General features: G+C 38.3%; 1 protein-coding gene across 3 annotated transcripts in view; it reads right to left on the reverse strand.

The window, feature by feature from the left end:
* The window catches only part of LOC142150027 (interleukin-17 receptor E-like protein), a 76545-nt gene that overhangs the window by 45542 nt on the left and 11723 nt on the right, over nt 1-19280 (reverse strand). For 2 of the 3 annotated variants that reach the window (XM_075205284.1, XM_075205285.1), the window contains exons 2-3: nt 6139-6166; nt 1760-1909 (exon numbers count right to left, since the gene is read on the reverse strand). The exons of the other annotated variant lie outside the window; for it this stretch is intronic. In XM_075205284.1, the coding sequence (XP_075061385.1) occupies nt 1760-1909; nt 6139-6166 (178 nt within the window). The remainder of the gene's footprint in view (nt 1-1759; nt 1910-6138; nt 6167-19280) is intronic. 3 annotated transcript variants of the gene reach the window in all.

The raw sequence follows: 19280 nt of genomic DNA on the forward strand, positions 1-19280 counted from the left end.
TTTCACCTAATAATTATGATCTGTCAGTTGTGTGATTATTGGGCAGCCACATTAACTGGATAGCATGTGATTTCATTGATCATTTTCAGCATTAACCAGCCCAGTGGTGGACGAATTGAACACAGTTCCAGTCACTTGGTGCACAATCTGAGTTACAGATCTATTTGTGTATGAGCAGTGTAGAAGGTATAGAGATGTAATTTTCATATCCAGAGACTTTGCTCTTTTGCTGTATTTTGTATTGTGTGGGAAGTGTTTATTTTTAGCTGCATAACTTACAGATAAATTTATATTTACTTTTAACACTACTATGCATCAGGTAGTATGCAACATAACTAAACTTCTACTTTAAAATAGCAACTGGCGTCATTGAGGTTGGGTCATAATGACCCGGGGCATTTTAAATTACGTGTGTCTTTTCACTTTGGGGCGGCAGTATGAAAGCGGTATTAGCTATGCAACGTTGCCAAACCTCACAGTAACTGGAGTAAAGACCCCTCCCTACCCATTTCCTACTACCACTCAGTCAGCCGGCGTCAGCGTAGAGAACTAGACAGGCCCAAAAAGGTTTTTATGACCCCATCTCAATGTCTTTGTAACAATTTTGTGTCATTTTAGTATGTGATGTTTTATTTATTCTTTTGAGTAGATGTTGCAGACAAGCTTTGTTCAACATATGATGTGATCCGCAACTCGAAAAAATGGCCCCTGCCTTTTTGTATGCCATGCTAAATATGTCTGGAGTCAATGCGATCACAATATATCTGTGAAACAATAATAGTGTGACGCAAAAACAACATAAATTCATCAAAACCTTAGGTCTTGCTCTCCTAAATGAACACTTGTGCATCCGCAAAGATATACTTTGCTTACCAAGAGAAATGCTTGAAAGAATTAGAGATTTCACTGGAGAATCTTCAGAGGAGACACCAGCAAAAGTACCAGGAGTTCGAAAAAGATGTCATGTTTGCCCCGCTAAAAATGATTGCAAGACCACTCATACATACCACGCGTGTTACATAGTTATATACCCAGGACACCTGATTTCATATTGCAGCGATTATAGGGATAAGCTGGGTGAAACTGATTAGTTGTAAAAATGATTTTGTTTTTGTTTTGTTTTAATTTTAAAAGATTTCCTACTTAAGTCAGCAACATACTTAAGTCAAAATATCTCATTCACTAGTTAATTATTCCAAATATACTAATAATCTTCTAAAATCATCCTTAAAATCAGGCATAAGATATACATGGGTCATAATGACCCACCTCAACATCCGTGTAACGGCTTTCCACCACAATGACGCTGAGTTAAAGGGAAACTATTACCTAATTGAACATTACTATATTTTATGAACAAGGGAAATTGTATTTTGTACTGACTGGCCATATATTTACTGACAAGTAGCAACCACAGCAGTAGCAGTTGTTAAACAAGATAAGTTACACATCTCCCTTAAGCCTTAGTAAACCTCTCCTTTAGACCAGCCTGGTTTGTAACTGGAGGTGATTTGTCATGTCAGCAGGTTAATTATATATATATTATTGGAGTTATAACTATGAGTGTGCTCAGTGACTAACATTAATGCTCATCGATTAGTTGTCCACATTTGCATGGCAATTAACACAGAGCTCTTTTATAAATATTCCATATCACAAAATTGTTTTGATGTCCCGAAACAATCGACTCACTCATTTCTACTTATTTGCATACCAAGAACTAGTGAACAATGATATTAGTAAGGTAAGAGGTTCATACCATTAAGAATTACTGTTCCAATTACATTTAAATAGAGTGAACATCGATTAGTCTGTGTACATTTCATAACTGTAGATATTTTCATATTGTCCAGAACATGAGGTGATAAAGAAGCAGGGGCTGTCTTGCAAAATAGGAATAGAATGTCATCTGCAAAAATATAAATAAAGGAAAACCAAAATAATTTGACATAATATAACAATGATACATTCAGAAAAAAATATTTGGATAGTAGCAAAATATCAAGAATTTATGCTGAATTTTAAAACCAACAATGTATTTATACTATACTTGGAAATGAAAAATACATTTTAATGTTCAAGGTTAAGATTCTAAATATTGAAATATAAATTAAGAATATATGTATTTATCAAGACTACAAATGCCTCTTTTTAACAGTATAGCTATTGAGCCTTTCATAATACCACAGTAAGCAATTCATTTAAAAGAATGAATAATAAATTTAAGATGTAGACCATTCTTTATAAACATAGTATAGATTATTGACACCCATATAGTCTGTACATTTGCAATAATAATGTAACATATTCTGTAATATATTTCCATCATGTACTTATTGCAACCCTTTATTCTTGACTCCCTCCCAAACACTTATCTGTTTGTAACACCCCCCTGGCATTGTTATTCACACCTCCCATTGACTGAATGTGTGGACCCAGCACTAGGACCCAGAGAAGGCACACTAGGAATGGTTGCATAACATAAAGCTGGTATGAGCTGAGGAGAAGTGTATGGCGAGAGAGGGACAGCCAGGGACCCAGGATGGAGGAGAGGAGGTCCCGGGATCCCCTGACAAATTTGGTTCTTTCTGTCATAAGGTGCCAAAGAGAGAGAATATGAGTGAAATTGGACAAGTTTGAGGGAGAAATTACCTCAGAGTATGGCAGCATATAAAGAGGGGGTGAAGTCCCCAAGTTCAAAGAACCACAATAAGGGAAATGAGTCCCCATAACAATAAAAAAGAGCCCCTGAGTGAATAAATTGGAGAATCCCAATAAAGAAGGGGAGGTCACTGCCAAAGCAGTGTGGAACCAATTAATAATGGCAGCACTGAGGATCTACCATGTCTAGCGAGGGGAGACAGCCTAAGTGTGCCTGTAAGTGGAGTGCAGAGAGAGGCTGACATGTGACCTGCAAGTGTGAAACCACTGGGCCCATGTAACATGATATGTGAACTGTGCGTTACAACTCAAGATATGTGAACTGTCTTTGTAACACCTGGAGACGTCTTCAGAGTGTGTGCAGTGGGAGTTTATGGAGATCTATGCTATATCCATGTTCTTACTATCCGACTAAGATCTGTGCTAGAGGAGACAGGAGCTATACATATTTATTTTAGTGTTATTTGCAACTCAAGTATCATGCTGGAATGATGAGGAAAGTAAATAAAGAGATCTGTGATAGAGATGGTCTGACGCCCAAATTATTGAGACATCTGGTTCCACTGCAACCTAGTTACCAGCTCCTTCCATGGATATCCCCCACTATGACTGCTATTGAACAATTTAAAGCTGGGGCATGAGTGAAGCTCAGCATTTCACAAAGAAGAACACAATTGGAGCAGCCACTTTCATATCACGTTACCACACACTGTAGAAGAAGGAAGGACGGATCAGCAGAGGAACAGTTCAGTGGCTCTCCCTCAATCCTGACTAACTAAAAAGGTAAGTTCACTTTTTGGACAGTGTAGTATTAATTATTGGTGGTTAATAGGTATTTTATGGATATTAGTTGTTAACTAGAGGTCATTCGTTGTTAATTAGTAGTGGGTGGTAACTGGTACTATGGTGGGTGGGGACAGTTAATGTGAGAGTCTGTGGGGGTTTGAGTGACTTGTGGCAAAGTCTGAAGGGTATTTTGCAGAAAATGTGGGATCTAAAGGTATGTGCGGATGAGAAGGTAATTTTGGGGCAGTTATTTTTGCATTTTGGAAAAACATATTTTTATTTTTGGGGGCGATGAGATGTGCAGAAGGGAAGAATAATGGAACAAAGTATGAGTATGTGTGTATAAAACTGTAATTATTACTGAGATTGAAGGCAATGTCTAACCCCATTGAATGTCACAGGGACTCACACTTGAAGTGTATTAGGTTGCCCATCACTGCTCTAAGATGTAGATGTTGAGCTTCATAGGTTTTTCAGCATAAAACCTAATAATTTATATAATTGATGTAGTTCTTTTTATGCAGTTATTAGTACTTAGAAGATGAGGTCTACAGGACTAAACATAATACTCAAATGAGGTTTAACTAAAGATAATTCTATCCATCTATCATTAATGAGCTTCTAACATGTCAACTGCAGAGACTTTTTTGAATTTCAGGTAAAACCTCTTGGATGATAATTGAAGAATAACCATTCCATCCTTACACTATGTTAAGTGAAATCTCAACAGCATCAAAAAGTTGTAGTCCAAGCACTATGAGTTGCTCAAAAATGCACCCACAGCTTGTTGGGTGCTTTCAGGCAATGCAAACACACACCATTTGGGCAAATGCACATGGGACATACATGAAAAAATATATAGAATTAACATTTCTTTTGATTCCACAGAATACCAGGCAACATTATACTACAATGTGATTGTCCACTTATTATCTTGAGAAATAAAATTATTTGGGTATTAAGGGTAGATATATCAAACTTTCTAAAAAGAAAATGCAGAAGAGTTGTCCATAGCACTCAGTCAGAGTCTAGCTATCATTTTGTAGACTGTACTAGATAAATGATAGCTAGCTAAAATCTGATTGGCTGTCATGGGCAACATGTCCACTTTTCCTTTTAGAAGGTTTGACAAATCTCTAGCTTGGACTTTATTTGTTTGTTACATTCTGGCAGGTTACTGTCTCAAGAAGACAGATATCAACAATATGTATAAGGACATTTTAAAGTCGAGTTTGGGATATATATTGGTGCTATCACTATATTAGATACCCATCTATTGGCATATAGTCCCACATTGTCTCTAAGCTGTTGGGAAGGGTCTGCATCCTAAAACTGAATCACCTGAAACTTGAGCAGAAGGTATTCAGAGATTTATTTATGTATGTTACTGTCCTACACTGCTGTGAGAACAGGGTGTATTAAACATACATAGAAATATTTTCAAATAAATTAGCAAAATGATGCTGCCTGCAGTAATATGGAGTAGGCTATGATAAACATCTGAGATACAAAAGCTAATTGTGGTTAAAGTAGCATAATAATTGCTGATTGTTACGCTTGAGACCTGCTGTCAATATGCAAAATAAATACTCTCAATTCTATAAATATTATAGGAGGTGACTTTTGTTTTTAGCAGAAGAAGCAGTACAAAGCTAGCTATCTGCATAAACACTGCAGGGTAAGCGCACCTAAATTTAATCCAAATATTTGATAATGCCACCCTCTGATGTGATGTTAAAATCTGGTGTTTTTGCTCACTGAAAAATCCTGTGACATCTGGAAAACCTGTAAATACCTCCATGTTCCACCCTTTGTATTTCATGTAAATAGGGTGCTCATAGTAAAATATTGCTTAGTTATTTTGCTATGCAAGCATTTGCATAATTGTGACTAGACAGCTATGCGTAACAAAAGCCTAGTTCTATGTCATATAAGGCACATATTGTTCCTTTATATCAACTTCACAGGCAGATCCTGGTACAAGGATGTAAAACAGGACCAACAAGTGCAAAAACAGGCAGATGACATTGTAGCAGGAAAACCCCACCTTTTGTGCAGCATAATTCTGTTGATTTCATAAATGATCACATTGTCTTAAAAATCACATGTCATCCAAGAATTTGCTGATGTGGATTTGTGATGAGAACTAAATAAATGACTCGATGTTAATTATTCTTACGTTGTTAACATCAACTAGGCCTACATAAGCTAAGTATGTATATTCCAATTTCAATTATAATCTATAAGTGCATTTATCCATTACAACATAATGGATTTTATAGACTATGAAAACATTACTACTCATGTTGCATTTGGTGACTCATACATTTTCCACCCTGCTGCCCTACCTTTCTTCATGGTAAAGAGTCATAATAAAGAACATGACAAAGATTTATGGTCTGTGGCTTGGAGAGATTAAGGAAACTGAAGACCTACATGTGTTAAAAAAGAAATAGCCTAGGGAACTCCCTCATTTTACAGCATATCTGTAACTAAGCTAAAAAATTATTACTGGAGCATACTGTTTCTATACAGTTTATACAATAAAAACCACAAATGCATGCAACATACACACTACTGAATGAATATAACAATGCAAATGACATTTTTCATTTAATTTGGTAAGATCTATGAATATGCTGTTAACTAATGTAAAAAATAACATTATTTTTAAAATATAAATATACTTACATGTTGGTCTACTTTTACAGTGAACAGCCTAAAAACAAAATATAGATGTATATTACTTATAACATACATATTATTGTTCAAACATATTAAGGACTTTGGCATAATAAGAATTTTATGGGGCATTATCAGGGGCAGGCTGGGCTGGGGGCCGGTCTTATAGTGGGCTACTATGGGCTGGATCACTGGGCCACCTGCAGTTTTATCCCTTTAAAATAGATTGCTGAGTCAAGTCTTGCCCCCCGGGTTAAAATGTGCCAGCCTTCCCCTGGGCACTATAAAATACCCAGCAGAGAACCGTTTAACTCTAGTAGTGCCACAAAAAGTTTATTTTTAGATATCAACCATGAAGTTTAGATACATTAATGTTAGTTTACTTTTTAACTGAGCTGCAGTGTAAAATTATTTCCCTACTCCATTACAAACCTCTGACGTGCCTCCCATGTCTTTAGAACCATGACCTAACAAGATTTTTTATTTGGTCAAAAAGATGAGAATGCAGTCATTTGAGCTGCTGTGACATCACTGAATCTACCAATCCTTACAGTGCATTTCTGCAAAACAAGGCTGCCAAGCTGTCACTCACTCTGTCTGCTTTGTTAGAGGAACACATTCCTCCTAACATGACAACCTGTTGCAGACATTCACATTCATGGGACCCTTTGCAATCTGCAACATAACTTACAATTGTACCTAAAGTTTTCACAAAATAGAAATTAACACAATGTAGATTTATTTCTTCATTTAAAGGATGAAAATGTTGTAAATTGCTGCTAACAGGATAATAGTGTCATGCAACAGCTGTATTCATTTATAGCCACACCTGTAATCCACATATTAAACAGCCTCTATGGGATGAACTGCAGAAAAGTCTGTAGAGAAGTTCTCTGCTTTTTTGTATATTGGGAAAACTAAACCTAAAATAGTGTGTTTGATATTCTTCTTTTAGTTAATCATATTATTTGCAAAGTGTGAAGACTGTACTATAATTTCATTTTTATTTTGTTTCCATGACCATGCCTATGTTCCAACAGCAATATTTTAAGGCATTGTCTGACCATGGATAAGTCTAAACAGTCTGAGAAGTACATATGGTTTTATTCATATTTATAGTGGTACTGTCTTTGATATTGTGAGGATTAAAACAGACACTGAGAGTGCTGTTCCTGTAGAACATGCTTCATAGACCAGCATCTAAACTGCTCTCCGTGTATATTGAATCAAAATTTAGATGGTTCATTTACTAACATTGCATTTAGGTGTAAAATCTGCATTAAACGTCAGCGACTAAACGCTCATTTTAATTATCTAACTTGCAGTAGACGGGTTGCTGTGATTCAGTGCAAATGTTCCATCTAATTGCAATGTTAGTAAATGTGCCCCTATGTGCTATTGTTTGCTTTGCAAACAGCATCACTGAATTGTGTTCATGCAGATTAGGTACACAAATATTAAAAAAATGATTAGTTCAAACACTGAATAATTCCCCCCATCACCGAGGGCAAAAATGAATAAATATACTTGCAAAAGCTGCAGCTAAATAAAATAAGTGTCAGAACATGCAAAAGTAGTCTAATAGAATGTTAGAGCCAGGGGCGGGCTGGCCCGGGGGGCAGGGGGGCAACGGCTGGGTCAGATGCCCTCCCCCCCCGATGCAAACTACATAATTTCCCCCCTGCGGCCGCATCTGATTATATGAGATGCGACCGCGTCAGCGCACAGGGGGCCGCATCCCCTGTCATGTGATGCGGCCGCCTGTCTGCCCCCCGGGCTTCCATCTCCCAGCCCGTGCCTGGTTAGAGCTCTAGCAAGTGGCCTTTTTGCGCACCACTCATAGCAAAGCAGAAATGTTTTTGCTTTGGTTTTTTTTTGACCCTTTTTTGACTCATGTACTATTGGGCTTTTTCAAAGTTGCCCACTTTAGATTCTGAAGAGAACATACAAGGAAGGTACCCACTCTTTCAATTGTGGTAAATTAGAAGCTAATCTTCAGAGAATTCCATAACTGTAAAACCTGTAATGTATTTGCTTACACTAAAACGGATTATCTGTCTATAGAAAGAAAACGCTATTTTTTTAAACTTGTAAAGTTTTTCTTTTGTGCAAATATCAACATAGATGGTGGACTGATATCATCATCATCATCATCATCATCATTTATTTATATAGCGCCACTAATTCCGCAGCGCTGTACAGAGAACTCATTCACATCAGTCCCTGCCCCATTGGAGCTTACAGTCTAAATTCCCTAATATAGACACACACACACACATAGACATATACATATACATATACATACAGACAGAGAGGTAGAGAGTGAGACTAGGGTCAATTTTTGATAGCAGCCAATTAACCTACCAGTATGTTTTTGGAGTGTGGGAGGAAACTGGAGCACCCAGAGGAAACCCACGCAAACACAGGGAGAACATACAAACTCCACACAGATAAGGCCATGGTTGGGAATCGAACTCATGACCCCAGTGCTGTGAAGCACAAGTGCTAACCACTAGGCCACTGTGTGTGTGTGTGTGTGTAGTTCAAACTTTAGTTCAATATACTTAGTTATATGCAGCTAGCTGTTGTGAAAAAATGGACACAGAGGGCCTGCGTCAGTAAGGTATCTGCTGGTTTTATACTCAAAAAAAGCAACAGAAGATAGCCACGTCCAAGTCAGATTCGAGCACAAATGACACTTATTACAGCCTATGATTTAGGGAAGTGAATGGGGTGGGGAGTGGGTGGACTCACATAGGCAATATACAGTAAGGACGTTCCCATGACGCAACGTCCAAGTCAAACTCTGGCGCACACAGAAGTACGCTGGTTTTCTGCCGTATCTCTTGCTCCAGGGGGCTAATTTAAGTTCCAAATTCTAGTGCTGACGGCTGAGTATGTATGCGAAAGCGTGTTTGCAATCAGGAGCAGTTATAAAAATTTATTTTATGTACAGTAGACATTAAGGACAGCCTAATAAATGTTTTTTCACGGGAGAAAAAAACATAAAAAACATTTATTTTACATTTTTTTCAAAAAATCTATTTATTATCATAAATGACTATATTTTTGACAGGTGACATTAATTGCTTAATATTTTTTTTCACTGTGCGTTCTTTTGAGACTTTATATTCAACATAGGTAATGTACGTATCCTGCAGTGTCTGGTCTAGTAGAGCAGAGTAAAACTACACCTGTATTTTACAGCTCATGTAACTTTAGATCAGTTCCTTGTTGACTTTGGGATTATACAGAGCCGATTTACGTGCTGTTTAAATCAAATGTACGATGCGCTCAGTATGCATGTTAGTGTAAAAAAAAATCATGATGGAAAATGGAGGTGAATACCGCAAATTTATTATGTACTACCCGCCAGAAAATCCCTTTCAATTATACACATTTGACTGACTCCCTAGAACAAATTCTCTGAATTTGTGATTAGTCATTTAACATTGTTTTTTTTGGTCTTTATTGCTGTAATTTCACAGCTGCCTGGGAATCACCTTTCCATTGAGAGTGGTTGTTTGACAACGTTTATACTGGAAGAGTTTTAAACATACATTACTTTAGGGACAGATGAGGAAATTGTGCTCCTGGTAATTTACCTTTATCTGTGTTAAAATTGTACAAGTGTTGAAGCAGAATGGGAAAATTGCTTTGGTTATCAGATAAAGAAGTTATTTTTCCTTGTACATAACTACTCTATTTTTCCAAGTTGTTGAAGTTAGATTTGCTACACTAAATAATATGACAGCTGTCCAAATTGTTTCTTTAAACAAGTTACAAAGGTCTCAATGTGTTGCATGCACCCAAATAGTAATGTCAGGTGAGAACAATACTTTAGACCTGAGTTTGGCTGCATTTTTTACAGTTTGGGGGGAATTTGGGCCTTATCCACAAGTTTTGCTATGCTGCATGGTGAGTCCAAATTTATGACAACCTAACATGATAATCCAAATAAACCCCAAATGCATTTTTTTTAGTTTTTTCAAAACTCCGGATGCACCAAATCCACCGTCTTATGATTCAGTTGGATCCCTAATGAAATCTGGTGATCATTGAAGCTATGAAAATAGTTATAGTTAGTTATCCTTACAATTCTGCTGCTGGTTCTAGAAAGAGTATAATTGAAGTATACTGGTCACTTTACAAACTGTTTCTTTTTGGATCTGTAATCAAAAATGTCTACAGTTCTTTGCTGCTAGATAACGAATAACAATCACCATAATTGTCTACTTTGAGAAAACTGTATTTGTCTGAGAAAGACATTTGTCTGCTTTTCCCTCCTGTTGTCATCATTTGTTCCTCCTCTTTCACTGTATCCTTTTATTTTTCATTTTGTGCTCCAGTCTAAATGTTACTATAGACTTTTCCCTCCATATTTCTGTTACCATTTGTCGATCTCCACCTTTTGCTGTCCACTTCTCCCCTATGTAATTTAATTTTTTAATTTATTTTCACTATTTTGTCCTTCTCTCCCAATTGTTGTCACCAATTTGTCCTCCTCTCCCTCCAGTTTTCACCAGTTTATTCTTCTCTTTCTCCTGTTGTCACCAATTTATCTTTCTTCCAACTATAATTGTTATCCTGATTTCCCCCAAAATGTATGTTGCCATTTGTCCTCCTCTTTTCCTGCCATTGTCATTATTCCCCTCTGCCCCATGAAGGTGAATGGTTGAGCTTGTTGTTGTTACCTTCTAATTTGTCCTCCACTCCCCCTGTTGTCATCAATTAGTTGTCCTGTCCAACTGTAATTTTTGCGCCCTAATGTTTTGGCTGCCAGTGCCATTGTCCTCCTCTCCCCCTATATGCATATTATTTTAAGCTCTTTTCCTGTATTTGTTTTTGCCACCATTTGTCTTCTTGTTGTTGTTGTCCTCCACTTGCCCACTTCTTAGTGAATTGCTGTCACTATTGTCCCCTTCTCCTCCTGCCTTTGTTGTTAACTTTAATTATCGTCCTCTCCCCCCAAGGTCATCCCTGTGACTGACTGATAATGAAATCTCCTGCATGGCTGGGCCGCAAGTAAGTGAAAGTCTACACTGCCATAGTCCTATAGCATGTAAGATTATTATTTGATGGGCAGCACGGTGGCGTAGTGGTTAGCACTTTTGACCATGGCCTTTACTGTATGGAGTTTGTATGTTCTTCCCGTGTTTGCGTGGATTTCCTCCAGGTGCTCCGGTTTCCTCCCACACTCCAAAAACATACTGGCAGGTTAATTGGCTGCTAACAAATTGACCCTAGTCTGTCTGGCCCGTTCGTCTGTCTGGTCCGTCCTTCCTGTGTGTGTTAGGGAATTTAGACTGCAAGCTCCAATGGGGCAGAGACTGATGTGAGTGAGTTCTCTGTACAGCGCTGCGGAATTAGTGGTGCTATATAAATAAATGGTGATGATGATGATGATTATGGGATCTCATTGATGTGTCTTTTCTTACAAAAATGACTGAATTCAGCCTGAACTGAATCTGGGATTCGGTACATCACTGCTGCTTTTACATATACTTTAAAGGTTGCAAACCTGTCTTTAATGGTGAAACAGAGGAGCAAGAGACAAATGTATTACAACAGACAAAGTAGAAGGTAATGGGAAACAATTTAGAAAAGGATGATTATGGCTACATGATAAGAGATCTGACATTACTGTCCCCGACTTCAACCTTTTCAAGCTAAGATTAAATGCAAAGACCCACAACACAAATGCCATTTTGTGACCGAAATGAGGATGCAAAAGCTGACTAAAGCTAAACATTTAGATCTTGGTTAACTTCAGGTACAATTGTGTTAAAACAGCTGTGCAACCCACACAAGTTTATAGGTAATTTATGTGGATAAATATATTACATGCCATGCTAATAACTGGCTACCTGATACCAATACAGAAATACTGCTACATAATAACAACTAGAACATAAGTTCCAGGCAGAGGGAGCTAAAGAGAAATAATATATTTTATTCATTGTATTTGAACAGAAAGAAAGAAAAAAGTACTCAAAGGGCTATAACTCCCAGTAACTGGAATAAATATATGTTATTAATTTATGTTAAAAAAGAAGAAACAGACAGACATAAAAAGGGGGTATTCAATTGTTAGCGAGATCCCCGGAAAACGAGCGCTCTAAAAATATTAGCGTTAATACGGTAATTACTCACTGAATTTCATCTCGCAGCTCAGGGAGCTGCGAGATGAAATTCAGTGAGTAATTACCGTATTAACGGTATTTACGCGCATATTACCGTATTAACGCTAATATATTTTGAGCGCTCATTTTTCCGGGGATCTCGCTAACAATTGAACACCAAGAGACATAAATGTGTTGATTAGTTACTTAGAAATCCCTTTTGAAATAAAAAAAAAAAGTGTGAATAGTATTACCAAGTGATTTGTCAGAGAGATTATGTTTGGGCTAATTTGTCCTTTACAAACTGAATCAATCCCCTTATAAAGCAGTGTACAACAGAGAACACTGAAATGCTTAACACTTTTTATTCCTAGTGAAAATGGTGCAAACTAAGCAATTTATGTAAGTAACAACAATGTTATCAATCAGACGAAGAGTGAATGTTGTACAAATATTTAAACTAGTATGCTTATATTTATAATACAATTGATACTCTGTGTGGGTATCTCCCATGTAACCTCAAATTCATGTTCTTAAAAACCAAGAGTAAACAGATTTCTACTAAGGCGGTACCATGGAATATTCAATATGTTGTTGTATAAACAAGCATGTTCCTGGTAATTTCTTTGACCATTGTTGGTCATAAAAGCACCTAAGTAGATTGGTATGATTGTCACCAAAAACTGCTGATCATAACCAGTCTCTCAATATCCCCTCTCATTGTGACTGAAGGAAACCGATATGTCTGACTTAATCATGTAAAACCTCCCTGGCTGGTGGACAAAGTCTCCTGGGTAGTGGGGGTGGTACCAAGTCTTATGATCATGCTAATTGGAGTATGTATTTTTTTATTTTTGGAGTAGTTATTTTTGATAACATACAAATGGGAAATCCATACAAATGCAAGTAAATTTTAAAATATTTATATTTAGAGCCTTACATTTGGCTGAATCTATTATTTTATATATTTTCTTAACTTCTTGACATCAAAACCTCAGGGAATACTCATTATGGTTGTGATAATGTTTGCAGCTTATTTTCAAACAAGATAATCATGATCATGATTACCTATATTATTCCCGGAAAGAAATCTAAGTTATTACATATTAGTGCTTCTAAAGGTATATGTGTTTTTGGAAATTCAAATATGTTGGGCATATGTCTATAAAAAATATATATATTAGAGATGCCCACTGACCCCTGTGAAGTGGTTTTGGATCTGGATTAGCTTCGTGTTTTGGTTTTGGCAAAACCACCCTTATGTGTTTTGGTTTTGGTTTTGGATCTGGATTTTTTATCAAAAATTGCTAAAATAGGCTAAAATCACATAATTTTGCTCTTTTTTTGATCCTACATTATTATTAACCCCAATAACACTAATTTCAAGTAATTTTCAGTCAATTTTGACCACCTCACAGGTCACAATATTATTTTCATACACTTTTGGACAAATACTACAGCAATCTGGCTGGATGGTAAGTGACAGAGCAATGACTCAAACACACAGCAGTTCTTACCACATCTAGGACACATTGGCACATGAAGAAAAGTGGGGCAAGATGGAATTGTCCTTGGATCATGAAACCAGTTATGGTTCATTTGATCGCTCCACATGTTTCTTAGATAAGTGAGGTAATTCTACAGTTAATACATGGCAACGAGCGCTGACCCCCTCCGGGATGCGTGCTCTTATCAGACACAGACCAATCGAGGGTGCCAGACAATGCACTAAATAGAGCCATTGTAATTCCAGCAAAAAACCAGTTCATCATGAGCTTCGAATCAGCCCCAAGTCCCACAAAATTATAATCTAGTTAAGTACCTTTCATGTAAAGTGCAGATTACAAACACTTGATGAAACAGCAGCAAAGTGGAAGGTCATACATATACACGTCTATTTAGACATCCATGCTTACATTACTTCTGCAAGCAACGTTGTTCTTTGTTAATAAAACTGTTGTCTTTATACCGTTCAAAAAAATTAAAAATAATCTTCCACCATTCATTGGATGTTGATAGAAGGATCCGGTGGAGTTACAGCACAGGTGTCACTAAGTCTGGTCAATACTTTTACAGTACACAAGACCAGATGTCAAAATGTTGTGCTGAGTCATCTGCATCATCAATGGATGTCTAAGATTTTTGCTAAGCACACAACAATATATAGCACATGTAGGTGACATTGGCACACAGCAGTAGCTGAAAGGAAAAATGGTGCAAGATGGAATTGTCCTTGGGCCCTCCCGGGCTCTTCCTCCCACCCCATGTTATGTTGGATCTTAAAAAGGACATGCACACTTTAACAAACCAAGCACTTCAGCAACAAAAGTGCCACTCCTTGTGGCTGAAGTGCTTGGTTTGTTTGGGCCCCCACAAAACGAGGTAACAATGGCCTTAAGCCACCTAAGGTAACAGTGCTGTTAATTAACTCTACTGTGGCAAGATGTTGTTGCCATCATCCTCAGCCTCATCCTCACCCTCATAAGTGTGTACATCATCCTCACACATTATTTATTCATCACGCTGGAATGCACCGTTACAGAAGTCTCAGTATTTTGATGTAATTGGTGGGAAAGGCCTTCCTCGTGGAACTTGAAGTTTATTTTTATGAACATCATCTTTTCCACATTTTTAGGAAGTAGCCTCATAAGCCGATTGCTGAAAAGGTTCCAGACTGTGCTGAAAACTCTTTCCAAGTACACACTGGAAGGTGGTCAGCTTACGCAGTGCAAAGTGAGTTGGTACATGAGTCTGAAAATTCCCTTTTTCTTCCTCCCAGTATGTTAAGGGACTGTCTGATGTGTCTGTTTCTATGCTGCTGTGAAAATAATCCTCCACTATCCTTTGGATGTTGATAGTAGCATCAGGTGGAGTTACAGCAGAGGTTTTACGGTTTTTGGTCAATTCTTTTAGACCAGACCAGATGTCAAATTTGGTACAGAGTCATTTGCATCATCCCTGGGTCTCTTGGGAAAGCTAAGTTTTTTCCTAGCAGCAATTGAGTGAGAAACTGAAGGAGGAGCTGCTTGTATCTCTTCATATCTGGGTCAGTTGGAAACAAAGAGAAGACATAGCTCTTAAACCAAGGATCAAGCACAGTCGCCAAAATGTAGTGATCCAATTTCAAGATTTTGATAACTCTTGGATCCTGGCCTGACATACTTAGTGGAATTGCTTTGTTTAATCTCCTCCTTCAGTTTCTTAAACTGCTTTTCCAAAAGTATAATTAAGGGAATAACTTGACTCAAGCTCGCAATGTCTGAACTCACTTCACAGGTGACTTCAAATGGTTTCAGCACCTTGCATAACACGGAAAGCATTCTCAACTACGCTTGACTAAAATACACCCCCTCTCCTTTCCCAGTGTCATGGATTGTGGAGTAAGCATGGATGGCATATCGCTGTTCCTCCATACGCAGAAGCATATACAGGGTTGAATTCCACCTTGTCACCACCTCTTGCTTCAGTTGGTGGCAGGGCAAATTAAATTGCTCTTGCAGCTGCTGCAATCTCCTACACGCTGTTGCCGAATGCTGAAAATGTCCAGATATTTTACGGGTCACAGACAGCATCTCCTGCACGTTCCTGTCATTTTTTAAAAAGCTCTGCACCACCAAGTTTATTGTGTGCGCAAAACAGTGAATGTGAGTGAATTCACCTAGCTGTAATGCTCTCACAATATTGGTGGCGTTATCAGAAATTAGATATCCTGAGAAGAGTCCAAGCGGGATAAGCCATGTTGCGATGACATCCCTTTTTTTTTGTAACAGATTGTCAGCTGTATGCCTCTTAGTGAAGCAGATGATACACAGGGTAGCTGCCTCTGACAAATGTGATGTACTTGGGTACATGCTGCTGCTGTTCCTGCTGGTGAAGGTGAATCACCAACCCAGTGGGCTGTCACAGTCATATAATCTTTAGTTTGCCCAGTTCCGCTTGTCCACATATCTGTGGTTAAGTGTACAGTGGGTAGAATGGAATTTTGCAGGGGAGGAATAGCTTTTTTACTGAAATGGTGTCATGATGGAATTTGGTAACGGGGACACAAGACCTCAAGTAGCTGTCTATAACCAGCTGCATTAATAGTGGATATTGGATGCAGATCTATAACTAACACAGTCGCCATGGCATCTGTGGTCCACTTTGAGACTGGGTGACAGCTTTCATACTTGCTTCCACTTGCAAAGGATTGTTTAACAGTCAATTGTTGTAAACTACTAGTAGTCTTCTTGGTCTGCTTCTGAGATGAAGATTCACCCCCAGCAGCAGCAGTGGGACTAATGCTCAAGAATTCTTCTATCTTGGAGGAATCCAGGATAGTGGAGGAGTCATCTAGCTCTAGCAACTTGGATGCAGGACTAACTCTGATCGCTACTGAGGATATTGACAAGGACAGTGTTGTGGGCATAGATTGCAGGTGTCGGGATGTAGGTGAGAGAAGGGTCCTAGCTGATGAAAGACTGCTTGTTGTTATTTTTTTAGCATAACTTTCTGATTTTCCCAACATAACTCCCCAATAACTTTCTTGATTTTGCCATGAACTCGCATCAAATGGCGCAACATGGATGAGGTTCCTAGATGGTTAAGGTCCCTCCCTCGACTGACTGTGGCTTTACATACACTACACATGGCTAGACAACTGTTGGCAGGATTTGGGTAAAAATAATTCCACACATAAGTGGCTTTTTTGGTCTTATGTCCAGGCATGACAATGCCCTTCTTCTTATCACGTGCCAGAACTGCTTCCACTGGTGCAGGACTTACACAAACAACATCATCCTCATCAACATCATCATTAGTGCCCTCGTCGGCTACACAAATGTACCCCTCATCCTGTTGCAATTCCAAAGTGGCATCCTCAATTTGTGTATCACCGGCTACATTCGGGCAGTTCAGGCACACATCTGTAGAAATGCTGAAAGGGGCCTTCTTTATGGGTACACTATCAGAATGGTCACGATTACACATAGCACTAGTGGATGGACTCTCCTCAGGGATTGGTGTCATTTCTGAACATGAACATACATTTTTCTCTAATGCCTTACTGTTTTCTTCCAGTTCGGCTTTTACACATAAAAGTATTTGGGCACCACTTTCGGAGTCCGAACGACAAGGTCTTGCTTGGTCACGACTGACCTTACAAGAAGATGCCTCAGTAACAGTTTCAGATATCGCACTCATGGAGAAAGGCAAAGGTCTCATTCTTTCTTTGCTACTGTGTGTGTAGAATGGCGTGTCTGCAATTTTAGTTTTTTCTGCAGATAACTTGCCTGAATTACAGCTCTTTATTTCTTGACCATGACAAAAGGTGTTTTTTTACATGTTTGTTTGCCTGATTTAAACACACTATGTACTTTTACATAGGCTTTACCAGACGACGTAGTATCATCATGACTGGTGCCAGCAGCTGCTTGGTGCTCCTGCTCTTCTGTGTACTGCTGTGAATCCATTTTGATAACACCGTACACTTTCTGGTGCAAATTTAGAAGAAAAGCCTGCAAGGACTAGTTTTTGTATTTCAGCAATGACAATTAGTAATGGAGCAACGCAGTTCTCCTTTATGTTTTACCTATATAACACAGTAGAATTGGACTGCAGAATTACATCAACCCTGCCAGCACTAGTATTTGTATTTTTCTGCAATGAGATTTAACACTGCAGCTCTCCTGAATGTCACTGATTACTTTGTTTAACACTGCTACTACCCTCCTCTTTCAATTCTATAACTTTGCCTGCCCAACTGCTCTACACTCTATGCTACCCCTTCTGTGTCCCTCTCTCAAATGGCGCTAGATCGCCGTGGAGGGTGATATTTATAGATTCCAAAACTCGCGAGATCTGACGACGTCATGATGACGTTTTGCCTCGTTTTCGATTCCGAAAAAGCGCGAAAGTACCGAGCCGACTCGACTCGGTACTCGGATCCCCTAAGTTCGGGTGTGTTCGGCTCCTGAGGAACCGAGCCTGAGCATCTCTAATATATATATATAGTGCCACAGGAACCCTTGTGGTGATGCACACACAAACAACTTCTTGCTTTTTTACTTTGCTTTATTGTTAGGATGGCAAAGTAATCAGCAAAATAAAGTCACTTTCTCATGACCCTAATGCTAAATAGACAGAAACTAGACACCAGCCACTGTCTGGAATTGGTCATGCATGTACACTGACAAAAAACAGATTTAAATAGTTTACACTCCTCCCACAGTTCTAGCTTGACAGACAGGAGACACTCTGACCTTGCCTTTAAAAGGGAGTTCTCAACAAATGCTTTGCTCGATTGCTCTCACTGCAGGCACTGTCAGCTTGCTGTTAGCTGTGGATGTGGGTACACTTTCACTAACCAGGTAACCTAGTGACTTTTTGTTTTGCTTTGTTTTCTTCATTTTTTAGATTAACAAAAGGGGGAAGTAAATACAGGAAGAAATGGAAAGGTAGCATGCAAATGATTTACTGTCTCACAAAGAGAATTTCACAAGGAAATAGTATACAGGGAAATTCAAAACTAATGTTTCTTCCTTAGTGCTATAAATAATAAAGATGTGAATGTGTTTGTTCAGGTATTACGCATGCTGCTTAGTGCCATAAAGGACATCAGCCAGTTATCTAGAAAGACAACTGAATGCCTCAGTTAGCATTGTATTTCAACCATGTTCCCTGAGGTTCCCGGGTACAATGATTGTTTGTGTTGTAGAGGAAAACAGCATAAAAATAAACATAGATACTCAGCTTTTGTCATTTATTAGAGACAGTAACCCCTTCATGCATTCAGACGAGTGTTACTATTAGAATTGCGTCCGGTATGGTTAAACCATTTGCTTAAGGAATTATTTTTATTCTAATTGATTACAGAATATAGTAAGTAAAGAATTGGACTTTTCCCAAGCAGCCTTGTGGCATTGAAGAAGACATTCCTCATTGTCCATACAGAGAATAAATTACAGGGAAAAAAAGAAAGTTAATTACATGAATTTTGACATACTGATAGACATCACTACAATTTAGCAGCATTAAAATGTATATTTGGTG

Source organism: Mixophyes fleayi, chromosome 4 (genome assembly GCF_038048845.1).
Source record: "Mixophyes fleayi isolate aMixFle1 chromosome 4, aMixFle1.hap1, whole genome shotgun sequence".
Taxonomy (NCBI): domain Eukaryota; kingdom Metazoa; phylum Chordata; class Amphibia; order Anura; family Limnodynastidae; genus Mixophyes; species Mixophyes fleayi.